At 44.0% G+C, this 16,144-nt stretch overlaps 1 protein-coding gene across 7 annotated transcripts in view; it reads left to right on the top strand.

The window, feature by feature from the left end:
- The window catches only part of MAPKAPK5 (MAPK activated protein kinase 5), a 983,215-nt gene that overhangs the window by 113,606 nt on the left and 853,465 nt on the right, over positions 1–16,144 (top strand). For 6 of the 7 annotated variants that reach the window (XM_069619510.1, XM_069619509.1, XM_069619506.1 and 3 more), the window contains exon 2: positions 5,199–5,272. In XM_069619510.1, the coding sequence (XP_069475611.1) occupies positions 5,199–5,272 (74 nt within the window). Of the gene's footprint in view, positions 1–5,198; positions 5,273–16,144 lie in introns of those variants that run through there. The other variant, XM_069619511.1, reaches the window with a different exon arrangement.

The following is a 16,144-nucleotide window of genomic DNA, read 5'->3' as shown; positions in this document are numbered from 1 at the left end:
GCCACACCATTAGCTTGAAGATGACAAATGGAGATGAATTAATGTTCACTAATTCGAGCAAAACTGTGTAGGACCACACAGTAAGCCAGTCTCTCTCACTCTGCCCTCCTTAAAGGAGCTGATTGTAGGTTGCATTATGTTTCAAAACAGGTAGTAATTCTAGAAGTTTTTCAATGTATTAGATATGTTCTCGGATGGAAGCTAAAGTAATGAATTGCAGGATCCTCTTTTATAGAGTATATGATTTTTAATATGACATGTGAGGCTAGCTGTTGCATTATTAGCCAAGGCATTTTGGAGTATATCTCCTTCATCAGGGCCGAGCCCTACCATATATAATCATATATAATCATTTCAACATTGCCATTTGTGCAAACCAAAATCAAATCTGTTTAAGGATACAGAAAGTTATTAAGAACATATTTCAGAAAATAATTCCAAGCCAGCCATTGTGAAGAGAAGATAAAATGAATACATACCCAGTTGGGCAAGCAAGCACGTACATGTAAATATGAAAAAGAAAAGATCAACAAGAAAACGGCACTCAGTCATAAATGGAACGTGTATCAAAACAGTGAAAAACAATAGAAAGAAATACCTTTGAGCGGTGTATCGAGTGTAATCTGAAAGGACCAATGCGAGAGTGTTTAAATCAGACAAGCGCACATTTTCTAAGTGCACAGCACCACTAAGATCGCAATGTACGATCGTGAAAAATTAAAGGTTACCTTCTGAAAATGAGCCAGTGTGCTTTGTTCTTAATAGCTGTAACGATTCTAGAAACAAATGCACAACGGGCGATTAGATCCTCAGTAGTGCCTTAAGTCGCACTACAAATCGAGCCGGGGCTCATCGAGGGGGCGTGGCCTAACGGGGGTCTTCATGGCCCGTTAGGCCACGCCCCCTTGACGTGCCCTGGCTCAATGGGCTACTGGCACCCCTGCCAGGCAGCCTTTTGTAGAGATTAGCACCTTCTCCCCAATGGGGGAGAGGGTGCTGATCTCTGCATTTATTTTGTATAGGCTTGCCTGGCAGGGGACAGCGCCTCGCCTATTCAGCCTTAATGGTGATGCTGCCCCTCGCCAGCTGGGGAGGGGCAGCGTCACCATTAAGGCTGAAAGCAGAGGCCTTTTTCATAAAGACAGCGGGAGCTTCAGTATTTAGAAAGCAAGGCCTCTGCTTCCAGCGGCCTCACGTTTTCTCCATAATGGTGGCGCCGGCCCACGCGCATCACTTGATTAAAGGGATGCCTCGCAGGTGTGGCGCCACCATTATGGCTAAAAGGCATTTTTTTCTGAAGCCTGAAGCTCTCACTCACGAGCGAGAGCTTCAGGCTGTAGAAAAAAATGCCTTTTCGCAGGGACGTCATTTGACCAAAATGCCAGGGGTAGCGGAAGTGACATCACACGACCCTGGACCTCCTGATGACATCACAGGAAGTGATGTCATTTGACCGCACCCAAAGTGATATCGCGGTAAGCGATGGAGCATGACCTTTAACCCCTTGACAAAGCAGGAAGTGACATCACATAGCATTGTACACTACGAAAAATATGGTTACGATATCACTATAATGTGATGTACATTTCATGTAAGGATCGCCACATGTCATGCAAGAATGGATCGCCATATGTAGCGTTAAGATCAGTGTGTATAGGCCCATATTATGAAATTACTGTGAGTGCAAGTAGAAGTCCGTGACCAAATGATAATGATGGTGTTATTATATAGCACTTACGCTTAAGCGCTTTATATAGAAAAAATATACACCCGATATCATCCAACCTGTGTCCGTACTCGTTTATCGACCTCAGAAGGATGAAAGGCTGAGTTGAGGCGTTTAAGAACAGACTAAATCAGTGACTCACCCCCTGAAGTGTGCCTGAAATAAACCTTTAATGAGTCTAGCAATTATTGTATAGAATTCCAGAAAGACACATTATTTGGTTTCCTATACTTTCTTGTTTAGGGTCAGTGCTGAAAGTGTTAGACTTGTGGCACTCCTGTTCTTATTTTTCTTTTTTTTTTTTTTTTTTACAGAGGTCGCAAACTATAGTCATGGGGCTCTGCCTAGCCACCGAACTCTTCTCACTCAATGTACACAAAACAGCTTGTTCCTCCTCTATATCTCATCCTGGCCACCAGTACTCTGCACAAACCGTTTCTATAGTTTTAGTAATACCCTGATTCACGTCATGGGCAATTTCTACAATCCTCTTCCCTACACCCTTGGGGGAAAGCCTGTCCACCCTCTCTTTTTACAAATTCACCATACCTATGCAATTCCTCCTTCACCATCCAACTTCCTTCCGAACCATCCACAGATCATTTTGTGATCATCCCCTTTTCCACAAGTTCATCCTTCGCCCTTCTTGCATTCTTGTCATTTACCATACACTAAGTACACTCATCCTTAGCAATCATGGTCTGTACCACTATTAACACACAATCTGGTTAATTTTATTCTTCTTCATCCTTATTTGTTGTTAGCCGAGATAAACAGTCAGCAGGAATGTTCCTCTTCCCTGAAAGATATTCAACCTTGAAGCGATATTCCTGAAGTGCCACAACCCATTTTCTTATTCTTGAAGATACTTCATCTGGTGCATTTTAATCCAGTGTTTCTTTCAATGGCTTATGATCTGTCCTGATCGTGAAGGTTGAGCCCCACAGGAATGTTCTAAAGTTCGCCAATAACTCCTTTTTTGATGGTTGAATAGTCAAATTCTGCCACCCTCAGCAGGCACGATGCAAATGCAATCGCAAACTCTTCTCCTTCTCTTCCATTCTATTTGTGTGAACACAGCTCCCAACACCTGTATTGCTTGCATCCGTAGAGATAATAGTCCTTCTCCCCATTTTACATTTCTGTATGGAGGGCATGTTCTCTAGTGCTGTCTTTATATTTTCCAATTCCCATGCACATTGTACAGACCACACAAACGGCTCCCTGTTTTTTTAATAAAGATCTCTTATGAATTCTTTTTTCTGCAAAATGTGGTATGAATTTTGCACATTTGCATAGAATTCCGCCAGTCTAAGAAGCTAGCGTAGTTGCTCCTTATTACTTGGCACTGCCACATTTCTCATATTATCCACAAACGTCTTTTTGACATTCACTCCACTAGCCGATGATAGTGTGCCCCAGGCATTCAGTCGTCTCTTGGTTGAATTTGCATTTCTCTTTACTCCGTGCAAGTGCTCTTTCAATTAACATGGCCTTTGCTCTTTCCAATCTGCTATCATGTGTCTTTTGATCGGGACCAAAAGCCAGGACATCATCTTGGAAGAAAATCACTCCATCTCAGAAAATGTGCATTATCCTCAAATACCGACACTGCCAACACCAGACCAAATGGCATCCTCACAAATGGAAAAAGCACCTCCGGGAGTAATGAAAGCAGTTAATCGTTTAGATTTGTTGTGTGATTTTATCTGGTGGTATGCAGATGTGAGGTCTAATGATAAAAACACTTCTGCTTCGCCCTAGAGTTCTGCTATATTTGAGAGAGGATGGTGATCCAGTGTGACACGTATTGAAAGACCTCAGGCTGACGTAGAGTCTTAATTTTCCATTCGGTTTTGCTACCATGACTAATGGTAAAACCCATTCTGAAGACTTGATTCTTTCAGTTATTCCCTCCTGCTCCAGTGTTGTTAGGTCATTCTTGACTTGTTCCCGAAGGGTCATTGGGATAGCTCTCACTTTTTTGTACCACTGGTTTTGATCCTGCTGACAATCGGATCTCGTGCAAAAAGCCATTAAGGTACCCAATTTTGCTACTAAAAAGCTGTAGTTGTAGTTTCTCTGCACCACAAATGAAAAGGCCTTCATCATCTCCAGGGTTTAACTTGATGCTCAGACGTTTTTGTTGTAGCCACCTCAATATTGGGATACATCCTTTTTCAGTGGTATAAACCTTTCCAGATGCGGACCTCCCTTTAAGTTGAAACTGTGCCATAAACCATTCCAGTACTTTTGTTTGTTCCTCCACATACTGTTGGTTTTATGTCAACATCCTTTAATGTACCATTGGGAAATTCTTTCTCCCATATATTTCTGGGCATCAAAGTATATTTCGCTTTGGAATCTATCATCCTCATCCTTATTAGTTGACCATTAATGCAAACTAAATCCTTGGGGGGCCTCTAAGCTCTCTTCTTCTTCTCCTACGGTGAACACCGCCTCCTGCGCCTGGCCATACCATTCTTCTATCATGTTGATGGCATGAAACCTGCAACATTTAGTAGGGTCACCCTTGCATTTTGTGCATTTCACCTCCCTCGCTGGACATGCCGCACTGTTTGCTAGATGTCCTTCTGCATTGCATCTGTAGCAACGTCTCTGTGAAGGTGTATTTGATTGTTTGGGCTGCCTTTTTGATCAGGCTAGGCAATCCAGTTTACAACTTGCCAGACTGTTTCCACTCTCTGTGCCAACAGCTTGTGTTCCGAGGTAGGCAGTAATACCATACATTTGAGTCCTGGTTAATGTGTTCCAAGTCTGGTCCGTTGTAGTAAAAGGTGTCTTGTTTGTCTTTACATTTTGTACTTTTTTTTTTACTTCTCCTATAAGGGCTAGGGTTGAGTTCTTCTCTGGGTTGTTCATTGCAGTCCTCCCAGTGTACATCAAGTAGAGACCTGGGTTGTCAACAGAAGCCTTGAGGGGACCAGGTAGAGTAATGTGGTGTACGGTGAAGTGCAAAAAAAGCCAGAGTTAACACAATCCCATTTTTTTTTAATGGGCTACTTTGTTGCTTGATTGTAGCATTCTGTTTTAGCATTGGTTTGAGGGCAATTGTAGTCAACTATGTATTGTGTTAATTTGTTCGGCCTGGCAAACTTTCTTCACGATATTGGATGTGAAGTTTGTCCATTTTACTGTTAGTTTTTCAGTTGTGAGCAAGACCTGGGAAAATGTAAATATCAACAAATCACTAGCATGTACGAATCCGCAGACAGGCCAGCTCAAGGGAAAGCACGCTCAAACTCCCCTCTTTATAGATAAATGTATACATGTGTGTTGCAGTTATTCAAACTTCCAATGCACTGAGTGATTTGTACACCTCAAGCATGTCATGGGAATATTACCCAGGAAATCAAGTTTGGTACAGTTTCGGGATAATTGACTCCAACAATTTTTAAATGGAAACTTTGCAACTGGTTGTTTTGTAAATGGTTTACTTTGTTTTCTATAGGAAACCTCGATTTTAGAAGAATATAACATCAATTGGAGTCAAAAGCTCGGAGCTGGTATCAGTGGTCCTGTCAGGTAAGTTGAGCTTTTGTATGGAATATGTCTTTTAAGTTCTGTATCGGATGAGGAAAATGGGCTGACTAAGCCTGGTGGGGTTTCTGCTTTCACGTTCCTTATCAATTATTTACAGCCTTTCAGGTATAACATTCCCTCTGTTTGCTACAATGTGTTCTCCAGAACACACTTGTTTTGTGCTATCCTGGAAGTGTTACATAGTTTTTGAAGCAGCCTTGTTAGGGCGTGTTGGCACTATATACATCACCCAAAGCAGAAATGAGTACAAAGAAATCTGCCGTGTCCACTAGTGAAACTTGGAGAAATGTTTGTAAAGTAAATTCCCCAAAATAACAATCTTTCTACTATTAAATATTTGCTCCTCAAAGATGGAGCCTGCCATCAAGAAAAATACAAAAATTCATTTTCACGGCTGACTGTGCTGGGTAATGTGGTTGTGTGAAGAAGTCGCCAGAGTACATTTGAAAAAAGAATGAGTTAGTCGAATGTAGGTGGTAAAATGTAAGAGTGTTATTGGGAGCACTCACTCGCTTTAAAAGGATAGGAGTGAATAGACCTCCACCCGCCCACTTCACATAGCCCTGTAATTACACATTATACTGGGATAAGTGCAGTGTTAGCCCAATTTTAAGATCGCCCAAAATGCAGGTGCTGATACATTTTTATTGCACTAACTGAAAATATTATGCAGTGATAGAATAATAATGCATTAATGCAATAATGCAACTGAAAACTCTCCTTTTTTTCCTGATACCATTCCAATCTGGTTTTACCAGGTCTCAGGAATTACACCACTCTGTCTCTTAGGGCCTCATTACACGGACGGCGGTAAGGGTTAACGGTCACCGTTAATGGTACCGGTGACCGTTAACCCTTACCGCCTTACTACGAGGTCCCTTTGCGGGTTGGAGAATTTAACGCCTGCTTTTTGCAGGCGTTAAAAACCAACCCGCAAAGGGACCAGGGAGCTAATTACGGTACTGCAATTTGCGGTGCCGTAATTAGCACCTTCCCCATTCCCATTATGCCCTCTGGGGCAAAAATGGGAATGGGGAAGGGCAATGGGGGAAGGGGGAATTACCGCCCCACCAACCTTGGAATAGGGCGGTAATTCCCCTTTCCACCAAGGCGGTGCCGGTATTTTATTGGCATGGACCATGGTGCTAATAGCACCTTGGTCCACCGCCGTCCGTGTAATGAGGCCCTTAGTCAGTTTTGATGCAATGTCCTGCTTTGCTCTCTTGCGGGGGACCCCGTTAATACCTCTTGGGGGTTCTTCTTCTTGTCCTTTCTGTGTCTTTGTTGCCTGTTTTATTGTCTTTTCTAGTCTGCGCCTTTATGCCTGAGGGCCAATAGTGCGCATAACAAATGTAATGTAATTAACTTTTGAAGTGCCATGGACTTTATTACCAGATGGTGCCAGAGCGAAGTGATGGGTAAAGAAAAAGACACAGGACAAAAAAGGAAAGTCAATTTTCAACTTCATTGGCTTGAAGGAATAGTATACGTGCCTGTAATACTGCACGGGGCAATATTCTGTGCTAGCCACACAACGGTCTGTTATCCGCAGCCAGGTACAAATGGAACACTAGAAACAAACAACTTACCCCACACTGTACATCCTTCATTCTACCAGACCAACCGACAGCTAATTTCATTTTGCTGTGAAAATACCAAGTCAACCTGTTCCAATATAGAGGCATCCCTAGTACAGAAAGAGTACTTTTGGTCACATGTCATCCAGCAATTCAACAACTAAACAGGATTGTTGGGCATTTGCAATCAATATTTAGCTGGTATGATAAGCTGAGACATTTTCAAAGAAGCTTCCCTAATTGCATTTAAGCACCCAAGAAACCTAACGTGGTCGCTGACCAGAAGTACATTTCCAATAGATCAAGAACAAATAAGACCTGGGATGTACCTATGCAATGTCAGGAGATGCAAGAGGTGCCAACACCTCTGCACTGAATTTTCCACAAAGCTACAGAACCCAACAATACAGATCCAAGGGACATAACAACCACAGGGTGTACAATGCTGTATACTTCATTCAATGTAAAAGATTCCTGCAAAGCAAGTATGTAAGCAGGCCCTGCCAAGAGCTGCGTGAAAGCATTTTCCTATATAGATGCACCAGGCCAGGCCCTCCCTTGACCAATCTTCCCCCGCACTCTTTTACCAGCCTTTGGCTATGGGCTCCCTTCCCTGACTAGACTTGAGGCTGGTTCACCCCAACTCCCTGCACTACCCTTCACCCCCTTTCTTTCCTAAGGCACTTGCCCCCCCGGGCTCCCCTTAGCACTTGCCCTGCCTCAGAGCCCACATCTCACCTGCACTTCTCCCTCCCCCCTCTCCTTATCCTTTCCCTCACCCCTTATCACCCGCTTCCCCCTGCACTTCTAGTTACTGCACTTGCACAATCAAAATGTCACAAGGTCTAGTAGGACCTGTATTGCTATTTCTCCTCTGTCCCCCACCCCCTTTCTTTGTCTTGTGGCGCCTGAAAACACTTTCTGCTGTATAGGCGCCATACAAATCTTCAATTAATAAAAATAAATATATCTCAAACTGAAAAATCAGTGGGGGTTACATGTCTTTAGAACGACAAGAATAAAAGTGACAAACCTTTTCGGTGACTCTAAAATACAAAAAAAGTTGAATATTTTTATTTTCGATTTTGGGACAGCGATTCTACCCTCAGCAGGACTGCAGAGCAGTCTGCAGGCCAAGCTGGCACTCCAGATGCTGTGCGTTACAAACATTTAACATTGTTCCTACCTTCAGCCGGGCTGTGGAGTGATCCCCCTGAACAAACCAGCATGTGAAGCGCTCCGTTTGGTCCTGATAAGAATTTGGATATTAACTATATTTTGAGCAGGCCACCATTACCAGTTGCTGGCGGACCCGCACATGGAATGAGGGCAGGGGCTTACAGCTGAAATGTATTTTCTTATCTTAACTCGGTTCCTGGGGAGAAGAAAGCCAGCAGTTGGCATGTGGAACCAGCTGACAGAATTAACTTGTAGGGAGGAAATAGCAGAGGAAAAAAAGTGGAACAGAATGCATAGGAAGGTGTGGGTTGTTTGGGGGAGCTCAAGGAAGGACGGGGTCCAAAAGACAAAGTGGAAGAAGGGCTGTGCAGAGGAGCATGGCGGAAGAATGCTGAAAGAGTGTTCAAGGAGGCATTGGTTGGTAGGAGAAAGTAGTACTTGGGTATGAGTGTGTGCAATGTTTCTGAGTGAGGCTAATCTTGAGGATAGCATGGGGCGAAAGAGTGACTGGGGAGAGAATGGAGTGAAAGGTGGGTGGCTGATGAAGGTGTGTGGAAGAGAGTAGAAGGCAAGGAAAGAAATGATGGAACATAAGGGCAAGGAATACAAGAGCATGCAAGAATAAGGCCAGGCAACTTGGGTGAGTGGGTGACACCTCTTCATAGCATTCTTACTGTGAGCCCCATGTTAAGATTCACCAATGTTGGTCCCAGAAGGAGTGGGTGAGAAGTCATGTTTGGCCTTAGGCCATCACGACCAGGCAGTCCGATATTAGGCATCTCTAGTAACCAGTTTTAAAAAAGATTAAAAAAAATAATGTATACAAGAACATTGTATAGTCGTGAACAAACAATTAGTATACAACTTAAAATAGCTTTGGGGGTAAAGCAATCAGCAAACTTGGACATATAACTCATTATTCTTATATTGCACTAAAGTTAAAGCATTGGTAAACAAGGTACTTTTTGTATGGAAGCGTTCAACAAATCATTCTGTATTTTTATGGCAGTGAGAACATTTTCCATGGACATGGAATTGCCACCGATTGATGTGTATTTGCTTAGTGTATCAGACAAGGCGGATTTGGTCTTCTACATAGCACATACATGCCAAAGCCTTGCCTTGCCCCCCCTATGTGGGGGGAGGGCCAGGGGGGGAGTTTTAACTTCTTTTCAGTTATGTGCAATTACCAAGTGCTCAGCTATGAGCATTAGGTTAGCTAATTGTGAGTGTGTGGACCCCAAAAGACAATATTTCATGCTCATCTATATCCCCCAGAAGCATTACTAGGGGATCCAATGGTAGCTGGATGCCGATTTGTTTATGAATCATATTGATAATATCTTCCCAAAAAGGTTTAATTTTAGGACAGTGCCACAATGTATGCGCGTTGGTGCTGATCTCCCTGCGTCCCCTGAAACCATTCAAAGAAGTACCCAAGTACATCTTATGCATGTGGGAGGCTAGGGGAGTTGGGGTAGTTAGTTGGGAGTTAGCCTATGGATCCACAAAAGATGAATATGATGGGTGCAGCACACTGTTGAAACAGGTCGGAATTTTGGTGAGCGATGGGGAAACTCAAAATTATGTTCTGGAATGTAAGGGGCCTGAACAGTTATATCAAGCGTAATAGAATAATGTCGTATCTGAGGCTCCAGAAAATTGACATAGCACTCCTCCCAGAAACACATCTCACAGGAGAGAAACAAATTGCCCTTGCAAAAAAATGGTGTGGCACAACGCTAGGTTAGTCATATTCAGCATATGATAGAAGCTTAATATGGATGCCACCGTCTGTCCCATTCGGAGCTCTCAAGACCTTCAAAGATAAAGACGGCAGGATGATTGTAGTACAGGGGCAGCTGGGGGGTTGTGTAATCTGTATCATAAATACTTACGCACTAAACCAGGATACAACAGCCTATTTCCGTTCTCTACACCCCAAAGGTGCTGAATACATTGTTACGGGCATTCATATTGGCAGATATATGGCCTACACTACACCCGCAGTCCCGGGGATATTTGCATTAATTACACTGCCCCGCAAGACCTATACACTAGACTGGAGTATGTATTTACAGGAGAAGAGACCCCTGGCGAATTTAATGGAGCAGACTATAAAGCCCGGGTATTATCAGACCATGCTCTCTTGGTGGTAACATGGCAGAACCCCCCCACACCCCACAGCAGCCCCTAAGGCACGCTTCCTGATATGGAGGCTATGTGGCGAATCCTTGAGAGACTGTGTTCCGAGAACACCACAGGGAAGGTGTGAAAGAATACTTGAGACATAACACAGGAAGTGTAAGATCAGCGGGTATACTGTGGGAAGCCTTCATAGTAGTAATTAGAGGGACGGCAATAGCTGAAATAAAAGGAATACATGCCACTGTAGAAAGGGACCTACATAAGGTGGAAGCTAAGTTAGAAGCCTTGGAATGTACAGGCAACATGACTGGGGAGCGAGCCCAAAAAGCTGTCCGTCTGCAACAAGAATGCCTAGAGCACTGGAGACGGTTAGGCATGCTTAGTTACAAGAAATATGTAGAAAGACAGCATGCCGACGGAGATAAGCCAGGACACATACTGGCATGGCTCTAGAAGAGTGAATCCATGCGGTATATGATACAAGCGATTGTAAGGGTAGATGATATGTTATATTTTATTTGTATCGCGCTTGTACACTAGTGTTTCAGAGCGTGGCTAGGCAAGGGATGGGAACAGGGAAGAACACTACTAGGCCCAGTGACATTGAGAAAGCGCAAGCGCATGGGAAAGGGAAAAGGGAAAAAGTGCATGGAAGGGGGAAAGTGCAGAGCAGAGGAGAGCAGATAAATAATAATAATAAATAGGAAATGGAGGCAATAAACAGTGGTAGTGCAGCCAGCAAGTGGCAAGTGCTGTGTTGAAGGCAGCAGACTGTGTAAGTCTGATAAGTGAAGAAAAAGAAGAAAAATGGGGGGTGGGCTGTATGGGTACAGATACAGTCCCCAGTGCAAGGGGTGGCCAGGGGGCAATGTAGAGGGTGGCCAGGTGCACAGTGCCAAGAGAGAGCAGATCAGCAGATCAGCAGGGGAGAGGGGGAGCGAAGGCAGAAGCAAAGATGAAGGTCTTGAGGTTCTTCCGGAACCGGAGATGGTTCTCAAGTTTTAGAATGGCAGGGAGGCTGTTCAGAGGGAGGTGCCAGCCGAAGATGGAGATCTACCCCCAGCTCGTTTCTTTGAAAAACGATTGACCTGGAGGGAGTTGGAGGTAGAGGAGCGAAGAGCTCTAGATGGGAGATATTTGCAGAGGGATAGCTGAATGTATTTTGGACCCAGGCCCTAGTAAGTCTTGTGGCCAATGCAGAGGGTTTTGAATTTAATCCTTGCATCCACTGGGACCCAATGGAGAGATTTCAGAGCTGGAGAGATACAATGTCAGGGCTTGAGGCCAAGGACAAGTTTTGCAGTCCTGTTCTGGATAAGTTGCAGAGGGCGGAGAGTAGAGGGAGGTAGATTTAGAAAGAGGCTGTTCCAATAGTCCAACCAAGAGAGAACCAGATCTTGGGAGACAGTGAGCTTCTGAGGGAAGGAGAGGAAAGGCAGAGTACCTCTGAGGAGGTGTAGTAGGAAGTTTGACTTCCTCAGAGATATGGGCGGAGAAAGAAAGTGTGGAGTCAAAGATGACCCCGAGTTTCTTAGCCTCGCAGGTAGGGGTAGGAGGAGGACCAAGGGAGGCTGGCCAGAGAGTGAGGGAAAAGGATGGGGGATGGTGGGCCGATGAGTAGGATCTCAGTCTTGCTGGCGTTCAGACAAAGATCATTGGCGGCACACCAATCTTGAATGGCAGTTAGGCAGTCAGAGATGAGAGAGGGAGATGAAAGAGGGAGAGGAGGTGGCCGAGGGGAGCCAGAAAATGAGTTGAGTGTCATCAGCGTAGCACTGGAAATTTGAGCAGAAAATGGCAATGCAGTGGGCGAGAGTTGCCAGGTATTGGTTGAAGAGCCAGGGTGAGAGGTTAGACCCTTGGGGAACCCCACGGGTAGAGAGGAAGATGGAGGATAGGAAGGAGAGGAGTGTCTGACACAGGAAGACATAAATGAATGTTTTCAGGAGTACTACAGGGAGTTGTATGCAGAGACATCAGCAACTCGGTTATCCGAGATAGAGGAGGCGTTTTCACAGATTGAACTCCTGACATTGTACGCTAAAATTGCCGACAGGTTGGAAGCCCCCATAACCATAGAGTAATTGGAACACGCCACAAGAGGGTTGCCGACTTGGAAAGCCCCCGGAGCAGACACTGACTACCAAGTGAATTTTTATGGCAGATGTCATCCCCCCCGCTGCTGGCTATGCTGAATGAAGTATAAACAGCGAGAACGATGCTCAATTACCTCTCTTTTAGTCCACCTTATGAGCTAGTCAGATTGAAACTAAACTAAAGGGGTAAGTTATCTACTTCATTTACCCACAAAACATATGCATCGGCAAAAAATATTTGGGATAACTAATCCACTTAGTAACTTCGAATCTGTTTCTCAAACGTTGAGAATTTCGTATCACTCGACCGCGAAGGTGTACATGCACGGAGACCTGGAAGACGCTCATACATGAAAATCGAGAACGAGAGAAACCAGCAGGCAGATGAGCCTACAACGTTGAAGTCGATGCACGTGGGTCCCCAGAATCTCTTTAAAACAAGAAACGGCATAATAGCTGCGAAGAAGCCTCTGCAAGGAGGTCAAAAGCCTTAAACCGAAAAATGCAAAAACGCGTCTGTCATCCCAACGTTTGAGAAACAGATTTGAAGTTACTAAGTGGATTTAGTTATCCCAACTTACAAATTAAGAAACAGGAAGCTACTGCCTGAAAGAAAATCACTAAATACTTTAGTCCAACCAAATTAAAATCAAAAGAGTCTCCCATTCAATTCTAATCAAATGGAGACCGGAGCATTGAACGGACTGTCGTTTTTTTGAAATAACGCACTGTCCTGAAGAGGGCTTTAAACAATAACAGCGGAACATCAGGGAAGGTGTTCACGAAATTCTGTTCAGCCGAAACATATGTTGACATCCCTAAGACACTTTGAACAACGCTGTCTTCTTACACAAAAAACTCATGTAATTTCTGTTTGAACATTGATAGTTTGCTCCTTTGCTAAAATAGATGTTGGTAGTAATACTTCATGTCTATGCGTAATTGTCACTCACTAACCACATTTGGAACAAGTTTGTCAGTAGTCTGGATTTGTTTTTTCAAATTGTCTTTCTGAATCGCTTATTGAAAAACTTTTTTATATATTGGATAGGTGGCAATGTCTTGTGGAAAGCATATACTGCCCCATGCATTGAATGTAATTGCTGATTAAAATGTGTTTTAATACTTGTACTTATCTGGCACGACAAAACATTTTTTTGCCGATAGATATGTTTTGTGGGTAAATGAAGTAGATAACTTACCCCTTTAGTTTAGTTTCAATCTGACTAGCTCATAAGGTGGACTAAAAGAGAGGTAATTGAGCATCGTTCTCGCTGTTTATACTGTATACATAGTCCCTTTTTTGCTCAATCCCCCTGAAACAAAAAACCCTGGGACTTACCCATTTTTCTTTTCCTATGCTGAATGAAGCCTTAGACACAGAAACTCTGCCAATGTCATTGAGAGAGTTCATTATTGTTCCATTACTAAAGCCCAATAAGGCAGAGACCGACTATGGGTAGTACAGACACCTGTCACTGCTTAATCACGATGGGAAGATTATTACGGCTTTATTGGCTAATGGGCTTAAGCCAGCAATATCTAAACTCATACATCCAGACCAGTCTGGGTATGTTCCGGACAGGAATATAACATGGAATCTTAGAAGGTTACACCATATCATTGACTATACCCAAGTACACAGCATCTAGCGGTGACCTCTCTGGACGCAGTCATGGTGTTTGACTCGGTCAGATGGTCATGGCTTCTGGCAGTATTGAAAAGCTTTGGTATATGGTCCACATACATTACTATCCAACAACCACATACGGTTGTTGGATAGTAATCCAGTAGTGCGAGTCAAGACGAGCACCCACATCTCGGAGCAATGGCAGTTAAGTAAAGGCACATGACAAGGCTGTCCATGGTCTCAGATGTTTTATTTTAGCTTTGGAACCATTAGCTGTGTACCTTTTGGAAAGAATATTCCGACACCTATATAATTATACAGGGTAGTAGGAACTTGATTTCTTTATATGCTGACGATATGTTTCTATATCTACAACGCCCAGTAGCAAACTTACAGTATATACTGGATGTGTTTGAGCAGTATGCAGACTAGTCTGGTATTACGATCAATACACAGAAGTCATGTCTGTTTCCACTGGGAGTGTATAGAGAGAAACCCCCAAACACATTACCAGAGTTACCGATAAGGTGTGAGGCGTGTACATTCAGATACCTGGGGGTAAACATTTTCCATGACTCTAAGATGGAACACGTACAGAATACGGTAAAAGCGGTAGACAGTATTCAGAAATGTATGACTTTCTGGACTAAATTGCTGCTATGACTAATGGGTAGGAATGCACTATTGTAGATGGTAGTACTCCCGAGACTACTTCATTACTTCACCAATGTTCCGTACGACATGCCGAAAGCCTTTTTTAGGAAACGCAATGCTGTATGTCGAATTCCTCTGGCATAACTCGAGAAGCAGGGTGGCACTAACGAAATTGCAGAGCCTCTATGACCAAGGGGGTATAAAAGCACCAAATTTCGAAGCATATTTTGTGGCATGCCAACTCCAATTTGTCACACATTGGTTGTCAGATGAACAGACCCAAGATACACAACTGCTACAAATAGCATGCACTCCATTCTTCCTCAAAGAGGTGATCTGGACTGTAGAGACGCGAGACCCATAATCCCTGTTATTGCTGCAGCTGGGTAGGAAAATATGGCAGAGAGCTTGTCGCTTTTTAGGGAAGGAGACACCTTATTTCCCCCCCAGATTCCGTTGGTGACACTGAAGCCGGAAGATGCACAATTTAGATTGAACGTGAGGAAGTACTGGGAACCCATGGGGGTGGCGACGGTGGGGGATGTTTTGCGGGAGGGGAGACCGATCAATTTCAATGCACTCGCCCGGGAAACGGGGGTGAGGATGGGCCAATATATTATCCACACCACAATTCTCAAGCGACTCAAGCAGAGATAGCCGGAGGCAAACTGGGTACTGCAGGAGCACGAAATAATAGAAACGCCCTACGATATTTCAGAGGGTGTGCATGCAGTATCAAGAATATATGAGACATTGATGTCGAGACCAGAGGATATGCTGGCGCAGTCCAGGCGTAACTGAGAGGCAGATTTGCGGGAACAATTGACGAATGAAAGCTGGAGTAAAGCAATGGCTTATCATAAGAAAGTGTCCAGAAATGCTAGGCTCCAGCTGATTCAATTATATGTAACGCACAGGGCATACCTAACCCCAGGGAAAATAGCCAAATTCAGTCAAGTACAGGAACAATACTGCCCGAAATGTGGACTCAGTAATGCTGACCTTGTGCACATGTTTTGGGCTCGTACGAAGATTAGACAACACTGGGAAGAGATGGCTGAGGCCTTGGCCAAAGCAGGTATAACATTAGACATTAGATCTGCACTGCCTGCTTGCTTGGTAGCTTTGCGAGACCAAAACGATCTCGACATGTTAGTAAGTTGTAAGGTTTGGTATCCGTTCTGGCTCAATGTAGGATAGGTATGGGGTGCAAAGCATGAAAAGGCCCGGATGTGTGCCAGTGGTGGGATGACCTCCAGACATGGACGCTGGCAGAGACTTTATTTTGGTAAAAAGCGGCATGGCTGGGCCAAAGCGAACCAAATGTATATGTAGACGCTTGGAAGCATATGCTTCAGGAATTGGCAGCCTCTGTGCGCAATGGTAACGACAAGGATGGGCAAGGACAGGAACAAGGGGTAGATTAGTGGTTAATCGATACAAGGCGCACAGACTGTTGCATGTTACTGTAATTGATGGAAGTGGGTGAGGGGAGTTGGGGGTACTGCGGAAGGCACAGTCAGTCAGTTATTGTCATTAGAAGAATATTTAAGTCTGTATATTGTACCAT

This window comes from Ambystoma mexicanum, chromosome 10 (genome assembly GCF_040938575.1).
Source record: "Ambystoma mexicanum isolate Mex_15411 chromosome 10, UKY_AmexF1_1, whole genome shotgun sequence".
Taxonomy (NCBI): domain Eukaryota; kingdom Metazoa; phylum Chordata; class Amphibia; order Caudata; family Ambystomatidae; genus Ambystoma; species Ambystoma mexicanum.
This window is presented reverse-complemented; position numbering and strand designations above follow the sequence as displayed.